The 10,952-nt window shown below is 31.2% G+C and overlaps 1 protein-coding gene across 1 annotated transcript; it reads left to right on the forward strand.

Annotated features, from left to right (window-relative positions):
* The first annotated feature begins 1,568 nt into the window (after positions 1–1,568).
* On the forward strand, positions 1,569–10,243 carry spz4 (Spaetzle domain-containing protein 4). The gene is made up of 6 exons (XM_003700704.3): positions 1,569–2,081; positions 3,855–4,033; positions 5,538–5,693; positions 6,296–6,997; positions 7,471–7,593; positions 7,935–10,243. Exons 1-6 carry the CDS (start codon positions 2,052–2,054, stop codon positions 8,179–8,181), a joined length of 1,437 nt encoding a protein of 478 aa, XP_003700752.1. The 5' UTR covers positions 1,569–2,051; the 3' UTR covers positions 8,182–10,243.
* The last annotated feature ends 709 nt before the right edge of the window (positions 10,244–10,952 follow it).

Consider the following 10,952-nt stretch of genomic DNA (forward strand, 5'->3'; position numbering starts at 1 on the left):
TGCAAGACAAGCATGTAGATTTAAAATTTAAAGATGAGAAAGTCTCATACAATTTTTGGGTTGTGACTTCTTCAAAAAGTTCAACTAGAAATGTTACGACAATTTTGGAAAGAGTGAATTAAATTACTTTTCGTGAAATAATACTTTGTAGTATTTCATAGTATTTTTATTATTGGAGACCTTATGACTGATTTTTTTGGAATCGCATTGAGAAATGTGCACTTTTTTCTATCAAGCTTTTTATTACAAGCACGAAATTATTTTCTATTGAAAAAGAGCTCGCTATATTAAATGTGAAAAAACACTTATGTGACATTTTTTATAAAATTCCTGCAATATTATTTATTTGTCAGATGCATCATTTAAAATGAACTATCCATTGCTAGAATACCACAGCAAATAAAGAAAATTGAAACGATATCTATTATGTATTCATCACTTTTGACTATGCAAATTATAATTATACTTGAACTTCAAACTAAAAGTTGAATTACTACTGAAAATCCTACTAAAACCTTTTACATTGGAACTGTGTGTCAGTGTCATCAAAGGCAAGCGAACTCCGAATTAACGTGTCATAAAAGTTTTGCGGTACATTTATGACCTAACAGCTTTCGATATGCAGCAACCCAATATCAAACCAAGTTTCCAAAAGAAACTCTCCCAGTTGCAATCGAAACGAATACAAATTTATATTCCACAGAACCAAATATGAAAGTTCAACTTTCAACGAAAGTTCAACAGCACAGGTTCAAATTTTACGCAAAGAATTCTGTCCAAGTTCAAATTCCTAACCCCTGCCATATGACTCGTGGCACTCGATTATGACTTGTGACGCACTCACAGTGCAAACGCGATAAATACTCGTATTATTAATATACTTTAATTGGAAGGTTTCAGTCCAATTATAATTTGTATAGTCACAGCTCACTGAATATAAAATCGACGTAATATTTGAACCTTTTTTATTTGCTTTTATATTATAGCGGTAGACAATTAGAGCTATCTGACGCACCTAACAAGGATCAACCCTAAAACTTCCAAAGCAGTCAAATGATCGTTCTACAAGTTTCTTAAGTTAAAAAATTGTTATTCTTGAAATCTATTAAAATATTGATTTTGTTATTACAGAAATGTGTCAAAATAAAAAATTTAAATAAGTTTTTTAAGTTAAAAAATTGTTATTCTTGAAATCTATTAAAATATTGATTTTGTTATTACAGAAATGTGTCAAAATAAAAAATTTAAATAAGTTTCTTAAGTTAAAAAATTGTTATTCTTGAAATCTATTAAAACGTTGATTTTGTTATTACAGAAATCTGTCAAAATAAAAAATTTAAACAATTTATGTTTCACTTTCCGCTCAATTATTATTCAACTTCGTTAATTTAAGAATAAGTGCACAAGTCAAAAGATTTAGTGTTAAATAATTTCAAAGTGTTTGAAACGGTATAAATTTTCATTCGCCACCAAAATTGATTCATTGATGCCGAAAGGCGTTGTATGAATCCCATCGATTCGTATTGGCGAAAATTGATAGTTCCAGTAGGGAAGAGCTCCAAATCGCCTTTCTCCTAATTGATCAGAGAAGAGGTCCGTTGCGCCAGCAGCTCTCGCTACGTCACTGCGGGGCCCCGTGACACACATCAATGGGCCCAAATGTAACGGTATCATCCGCAGTGACCTACTCTCTGGACGCCTCGCTCTTTCTTCACCGTTCTTTCCTCGTCTGCTTTCTTGCTCTCTCTTGGTTCTCGGTCAAGCGAACGTCGAACGCGAGCTCACCAAAGACTTCCCCGGGATGGCTGTACTTTTACCAGGCGAATCCTTGGCGTCGCGTGCGACACCGGCTGATTAAAGCCAGTAATGAAAGCGTCCTCCTCGTGCGCGGAGGTGCTGTCATGTAGCCGCGAACGTACGTCTGTCGTCGTCCTTTTGTATGCTGGCAATCCGCCCGTCAGTGAAAACGAGTGTCCGGTGTACCACAGTGATCGACAACCTGTTGGGCCATCGGTCCTAAAGTACATCGCAATTAACGTCGAACGCGAGTTATGAATGTAATAGTGCATCTCGTCATCCAGGTGAGTCTCCGTTCGACTTGTGGACTGTTTACACTTACGGTCACTGAAAATTGATCGGCGGTCTTCGTAATTCTATATGAACGTGACAGTTTTATCATTCTTGGTCAGATGTTTATAAGAGTTGTAAAATATGACTGTTTGCTTTTATGCAAGAGATTTGACTAAATTTATGAAAAAGTGAAGGGTACAAAATGTGGAGGTCACTGAAAATTATTCTTCCTCCCTCTTGTTCTTCTACTGGCTTCCTCCCTCTAATTTTCGATAAAAATTGAACTGCATGAATGTGACAATTTTATTATTTATAATAAGATATTCATAAAACTTGTAATTTACTGTAAAATATCACTGTTTGTTTTTATATAAAGAACGTAGAGATTTGGTCAATATTCACGAAAAAATGAAGGATACCAAATGTGGAGGTCCCTGAAAATGGTCCACTATCTTCCTCTTCCTAATTTTTGTTGAAATTTGAATTGCATGGACGTGACAGTTTTGTTGTTCATAGCAAAATTTTCATTAAATTTGTAATTAATAGTAAAATATCATTGGTCGCTTTTATGTAAAAAAAAGAAAACAAAAATTTGTCCACAATGTGTCGACATAGGTCAAAATGAATAATTGTACGAAATATGACAGTCATTGGAAATTGTTTATGATTCATTTTGTTAAAAATATTGAACACATTCCTCTGCTTTGTTCCTTATATAGAACAAATTCTCTGTTTTTTGTTTTACAGGCAATAACTTGTTTTATAATACTGATTCATATTTTATTGTAAATTGCAAAAAGGTCATTCCCATGCAATTAAACTTTTCGCTAAAAATAAAACGTCCAAAGCAATATATAATTTTCAGTAATCACCACTGTATTCAACAAATACTATTGTCCATCGATATAATAAAGGTTGGCTAAAATGCTGGATGTGGACTGAATTGGTGATGGATACATATCGAATACAAACATTTCGATAATTATATACTACAAGAGAGTCCCTCGACCATACGGACGTGTTCTGAGTAACTTTTTTTTAGTAACATAACTGTTGATCTCAGAGGATTGTTGAAATACTCGTGAAAAGAATTTATTCGAATAAACGTAACCCAAACCAATATCGAATCCCACATGCAAAGCAAACTAGTAAATGGGATAAAAATTGTGGGAAAAAATGATGGTTCTAAATTTGTTCCTTCACTTTAACCTCAGGAAACAAAGTGTTACGTCTAAGAATATTCCAAATGACTTTAATTTTTGATATTCCGAATTAGCAATGTAATATCGAATCCAAAAATTCCATGGTATACTTCTTGAAACACTTCCACAATTGATACATATCTACAGAATTATGAATATTAATTGATATGAATATATTAACATACGAATGATTACACGACTTACTCCAAAGGTTTGACATATTTCAATTATAACAATTGAAAATATTTATAATATTAATTGCAATAATTAAATATTTGCCAGAAAGTGTTTACACATTGATATTTGACTTTTCCAAGAACAGAGTGGAAGATGTGAAAATTACAGTTCATTCACGAACGTCATTAATCAACTCATTACAAATTAAAATTACAAATTAAAAGAAATATCTTACGAAGTAAAGTTACAATTAAAACGTTACAAATTAGATAGCATTAGTAGGTTTTTATTATAAAGTATAAAAATAATTCAATAAAGTATAAATTTCAAATATGCACTTCCTCTGTGGTTTAAAACTTTTCATGATATTCTGCGCAATTATGTAATTATTTTTTCCTTGTACAGGTGATCACATATCAGCTCGTACAATGTCAAGGAGGTGGTGGACCCAGTACATTCGGATATGACGCATCTTCAGCTTGCAGCAAACCATATTCGCGTGCAGGACGCGCACGACTCGCAAATCTGCCTTGCGATTTTCGACGTCAAAATTGGTGCACGATTGCCGGAAACTCTTATCCTTGGTAAACGAAAGGAAACTAATTCCTCATTAAATAATACTATTATACTTCGGTTATCAATTACATACTAAACACATTGTGGTGTGACAATTAGCTAAATCACAGAAAATCACTCGCTGAATTTTTACAAGAGAAAGTGTTGACAATAATTAAAATTAGAAAGAGTACAATTTATAAACTGTCTTATATTACCTCTACTATATTTACTGCGTCGAATTGTATCGGTAACAATTGCATTATTACACTTTGATATGTTTAACATTGCGTACCAGAACTATCAAAAATACCTCTTCACTTCTAGAATAAAAACTTCTTTTTCATTTCATAAAATTTGTTGAACTGCCTTTTGTGAAATCTGTGTTGATTTTTAACAGAAGAAAGAATTGTTGTTTCATAGTTTATTCATTTGTTTTTTTTATTTTGAGTTTGAAATTATGAATGCGTTATGTTCTTACAATTTACCATTTATCATTTTATCAATTTATCATTTATTTATTTGCTTTTCTGTTTTTAATTTTAAATTATGTATACAATATGCCGGTACATTTAGTGTTAATATTAGAACATGAATACACGATAATATTTTCAATCACAAGAATATCATATTGCATCAAATGAATATCATGTTATATTAAAATATAACTATTATTAATTGAAATTTCGTTAAGTGCATAACGTTGAGAAAGAGCCCTATTTATTCAAACAATGGTTTTGTACAATCCAGCGGTTCACTTCTCAAATTATATTTAATTATTTTATAATCATAATTACTCACCTTTTACGAGAAAATTCGTCACACAACATTTGCACATTTTATCGTTATGAAAAATTGTATCACCCAATAGGCTTCGATCATTTCACCGTCCTTTGAAAAAGTATGTCATATTTGCCGACAGTACAAAGCTAATCGACAAAACATTCAAGGAAGCAGCGTAGAAGTTTCACTGTTCAATCAGTGATGCTATGAATTTTAAGTAAGAAACAGAATGTGTTCAATTATTAAAATCGTGCGTGACAGAACTGTAAAGGTATCAGGAAACGACTTTTACTTTCGGTGGTACGCATGAAACGCACTCCAAATAATATGCTAATGATACATTTTACGGAAATATATTCAAAGTTTTATGTTTCGAAGATTCTAATATTTCTTTTACTCGCAGTTACTTCTATTTGGAGAATTTGCGAGATTTACAATTGTGTAATTAGAAGAATTTGTGATTTACATTTACGTGACTAGAAGAATGATGATTTACTAGAAGAATGTAATTTACTCTTATGTGATTAAAAGAATTTGAGCTATTTACATTTACGTGATTAGAAGAATTTACAAGATTTACTCTCATGTAATTAAAAGAATTTATGTGACGTACATTTACCTAATTTAAAGAATGCTAGCTTCTTCCACTTAAATCAGTGTAATTAATTTTGTATTTTATGTCGATATAAACATATAGTTCGATGAAAGAAACTAATCGAAATTTATACCATGGTAATTATTTAATTTCAGGCATGCAGTTCGTCGTTTCGTACAAGAAAATCAAGGTTTAATGAGACGCATGTATGGAGATGAAAGGCACATCAACGTATTAAAAGCAGAACTCGAGAAGAACGATATCGAATTAAAATACGATGAATATTATCACCATTTCTCGGATGAACACAGGTAAACTTTGCAATTATAATATACATTCACTCTGAAAGTCAAGATTATCAATATTAACAGGAATTATATTGAAGATTAATTTCAAATATATATTAAACGATATTAAATATTGTGCAAGTATTAGAAAACGATATTTAGTTCTAATAAGTTTTAGTTTTGAACACAGAAGTAGAAAGAGTGAATGTAGAACGAAAAGCAAAATAATACTTTATTTGTGTCATATTATTAGTAGATGTGATTAGAATAACAAAAAAGTTACATGTCCACATTTGTGTCAAGAAGGTGGATTCTTACGTAACAAATATCGCGTGCAGTCTTTCCAGTCCTACAACATAAAATTTTATACACAAGTTTATTTCAAAAACAAGACAAGCCTATTATCTGTTACTCTGAAATATTTCTGGGTTCACATTTCAATTAATTTAAAAATATGGAGTATTAATAGACAAACTTTGTGTATTATGTGACGTTGGATAATGCATGTTTATGCAATAATGTTTAAATCTAGCTAAAAGAAATGAATTATTATACCCACATGGATTTATCTGACTTTCAAAATAAACTTCCAAAAACACCCTGCAATTCAATCTTGCTCTGTTTAGAAAATACCAGTATATGCACGATTACGAGTACTTCGAAAGCGACAGCGACTACGAAGGCCGAGGCTTCACAAGCAGATCCTTCAACGAAAATTCTGCAAAACGACTAAACAAGTTTCCAAAATTAAGCGAATACACTAGACCACATTTTCGACCGACCGAAAAATCAACCACATCAACAGCGGCGACACCTGCGCCCATCACCTCTTCCACAACGGAAACGTCTTCTACTTCGATCACACCACCTTCAACGACGGTTTCAACAAATACCACGATCGAAAACACGAGGGAAAATACGACCGAAGAGGCATTAGCCTTAACGGTGACAACGTCCCACATGATGAAGGAACAGAATTTCAGCATCAATGAGATACCGGAACAGATAGACAGGATCGACGAGGAACTCGAAGAAAATGACGAGGTTGCAGAAGTGTCAGAGACCAGTCTCGATGAAACTACAGCGAGTTTACCGGGTACCACCGAAGTACCGGTTGATTCTGATAATAGCGAAGACCTGTATGCCACCCCAAAAGAAACAACCGTGCAGGAAGAAATTTCTGGCTCGAATGAGCAACAAGAATTTAGACCACGACCGGAATATCGACCCGCCGGTAAACCGGAAAGTTCGAACATGGAGGGACAACTGTATCAAGATGTGGCCGCGAAGGATCAGCAAGAACAACCAGTTCTCAAGCTTAGAGGAGTGTAAGTTTCGATTGTTTCGTTCTGTTTAATTGTTATTTGGGAAAGTTTAAAGGTTGTAGTATAACTGTAATTATAATACTGTATAACAATAATTTTGTATTCGAAAAATGACAGGTTAGATTTAATGCTACAATTTAAAGTATTTTTTAACTAAATATAAAATGCAATAATTAGAAATAAGTATTTTTTAACTAACTCTGAAAAGCAATCATTTGAAGCAAATAGTTTTTAACTAAATTTATAATGTTATACTAAAGTGTATAGATGTGACATGTTTCATTTGCGTTTGAATCAGAGAAATGAATATTTTGTACGTTCAAAACGTTCTTTTTCAATTGTTTGTTTAGTAAATCATGTTTGATAATATATTTAAATAAAATCTAGCAACTGTTGATTAATCATATGGGCGCAGTCAATGGCATTTGATGAAATGAATTATTTTCTTGTGTATAAAAGTAATATTTCTTTTTTAGGAACGCGTGTCCTGTGAAGGAAGAAGTGGTAGCACCATTTTGGGCAAATAATACAAGAGGCGAAGTACTAGCTCTTTTGAACCTTTATCCCTTTGAACAGTACGTTCACTGGGAAAAATGCACGTGAGTATAAGAAATAGGTCTAATAATTACTTTTAGAAAAATTAGATTGCACTGTTCATATTAGAAGAGCTTCTTTGCTAAAATATTAGAGATACACAAAATTATTTATATTAAACCTACATGATATATAAAATTTATTATTTGTGAAAACAAATTCATATAATTTAATAATTAATAATTCATATTATTTAGTCTGAGCATATGCATGAGCTTTCATTGTGAAATTATATTAAAAATGAGGGATTTCCTTTTTTTCCAACCGCCATTTTATTTGCCCAAATAAAATTGACCAGCATTTCATTCGTCTAAATAAAATTGACTGCCATTTTATTTGTCCAAAGACACGAAAACAAACAGATGTACTGCCGTGATGGATGCAGATGCGAGCAACAGTACAGACTTCACAGATTATTGGCCTACGACCCGAATAACGAGTGTCGTGGCATCTTCAGCGATTGGTTCAAGTTTCCAAGTTGCTGTGTTTGCCGTTGTTATGATTTGCCCTTGGAATTTCGTGTAACGTCGCGCTCTCCTCGCAGCCAGAAACAACGAATCAAAGTGAAATCGCCTCGAACCCGATACACGTAAGGTTCCAATCTTAAACCAGATATTTTATAAAATTTGTATCGCAACGTTATCGTGTGATACTGGGAGTTTTAAAAAACACGAACATAATAAATCTAGTATAATCCGAGTTCTATCAAAACAGTCTTGTATATAATATTTTATAACGTGCATATGATAATAAATAATGTTCTATTTTAAATTACATTTCTATTGAAATGTCGATAGAAATTTTTCGAATATGATTGAAGTTGCCATGACAGTTTAGATTTTCGGTTAAAAATAGTACAAGTTTTTAATGTAACAGCATAGTCTCCTATAAATAGTTTGATATAAATAAAGTTTGACCCTTTGCGGTCGTATTAAACTTGGTCATGGGTGTCGTACTGGTTGGAATTAATTTCCCTTGAAAGAGCAGTGATACATAACATGTAAGATTATGAAGGATAAACAAGATTTATTAATTTTTTTGCGAATTTTCCATCAATATAATCGATAAAATTGCTCACTTTTGGATTCTCGTCGTTACATTTGCATTTCTGGAAACATTTTCATTCAATTGTAACATCCAAAATATTTGAAGAAATCTTTTCTTTCGAAATATATTTCTAAAAAATGGTATATTTCCAACATGCTCCTTAGTCCAATAATATTTCATATTAGGATCTGGTATAGTACCTATGTTAAAGATCACACCCAAAAAAGCTGTTAACTCTTCTTTCGTCACATCGATCCAGTTATTCCATGTTGATCGATCAGATAAGCTCTGCTGTCCTATTTTATTTTTGGCATATTTATTTGTTTCTAGTACAATTGTTTCAAGTAGTGTATCTGTGAAAAAGAGTTTGAAAAAGTCGATAGGTTCGGTGCAATGAACAGGTGCATTAGGTCCAACAATCTTAGATCCTGTCGAAAAATTGGTTTTTGATTTCGGTTGAATAAAGTATAAGATTAGTATGGTTCCTTGCTGTGGTAGCTGAGAGCAGACATACGACCGCAAAGGGTTAAGTCAAATCTTGTTTCGTTGGAAGAAAAGTTAAGAAAAATGAATATAGTTGATTCAACCTGGATTTTCGAGATCTTCGCAAATAATTTAAAAATGAGGACTATTGTAAACTGATTAATACATAGACATTAAAGAGAATTATAGTAAAGATCTAATGGCTCCAGCCTAGTCAACAATGTTAGTCCTTACCATTATTCATAAAGGGAGATACATTTTTTATATGTAACCTATTTGCCATAGCCATTTCGATTATTTGTACATATGTATGATCATTAACAAACATTCTGAAATTAATGCAAAAATAAGATACACTTATAAATCAAACACCAATTTGTTCTAATATTTGTATATAATTTTGTACATGTTAAGAGATATATTATAGTCACAGCGTTTTAATCAACTTATTAATTTTATAATAATTAGTTGCGGATGAATGAATAAAATGTATGAAGCTTTCCATAGTTATATTCTTGCATCTCTGAAATTAATCAAAGTTTGAAGTATAAAAATATTCAAATTGACAATTAATCGTCAAATGTTTTCGAACAAAAAAATATTGTGTAATATTTATTCTACTTGAGAAAATAAATATTTATTTTATTTATTGAAATGAGTACTTTAGCAATAATTATTGAGTTTAATTGATTTGTAACTACTGATGAAGGAAGCAATATTTTGTATTTGTATTTTTGCTGAAAAATATTGTGATTTCTCGAGGTTTCACTAACAACAGTTAGTAACTTGTTATTTAACATACCGAATCGTATTTCATAGTGTATCGAAACGAAGAATTACATAACGATTAAACATAACATAGATGGAAATTAAAGTAAGAAATAATTTAATTAATAAAATACTTCACATACGTTAACACTGAAATGTTATATTTTAATATAGGTAATTGTGTATCAAATGTTTGTTACATTTATTTAAGGCATTTGTTAATCATACATGGATAAGGCTCGTGAATAAAATCGTATAAGCCATGTTTTTGTTATATTTATCGTTAAATAATTTCTTTCTAATGGAACTTATGTAATCACCGACTACTTACATTTAATAAACATCGGTAAAGAAACAGTTTTTGTTGTTGACATACTAACTTAGATGATATTTTCTAACATTTGCAAAAATACAATTATTTATAGGAATATATTTTTATATTATCATTCACACATTTTGTACCAAAAAGTTGATGTCGAAATATAACCCATTTCTCGATTTTGTAATTAATTTTGTATTGAATACATATTTGTATTTCTGTGACCGCATATGTAATGACATGAATATACAATAAAAATAAACTTTTGTATTATAAATGCAAATCTTTAATTCAACTAAAGATCGTAATATTAATATTTTGTGTAGACCAGAAACCTTTACCTCTAATTACCTGTAAATTCTTAAAAAAAATTTATGATTGAATTAAATTTTGAAATATAATTAAACTTGTAATTGTACAAGTTCCTAAACTAATCAAAGGCATTAAATTTTTAATGCCTTTCGAAAAACATTTTTCTGCCCCAAATGCACTGTATAATATAGAAATTTTTCATGAATAATATTTTTCAATAACTAGTTTTCTAATCCTTGTTTTCTTTACCTACTAATAAATTGTTCGTTTGCTAGATAATTACGTAGATAGATTTCAGTGTTATTTGTAGTAACAATTTGAAAGTTCTTAGTTTAGAAATTCGAGGATTTGGAAACTTTTTTATACAGAAATTAGAGATTTGAGAATTTAGAAATTTTGGAATTGAAAAACGTACAAATTCAGACTCATGACAAT

This window comes from Megachile rotundata, chromosome 1 (genome assembly GCF_050947335.1).
Source record: "Megachile rotundata isolate GNS110a chromosome 1, iyMegRotu1, whole genome shotgun sequence".
In the NCBI taxonomy this organism is placed as follows: domain Eukaryota; kingdom Metazoa; phylum Arthropoda; class Insecta; order Hymenoptera; family Megachilidae; genus Megachile; species Megachile rotundata.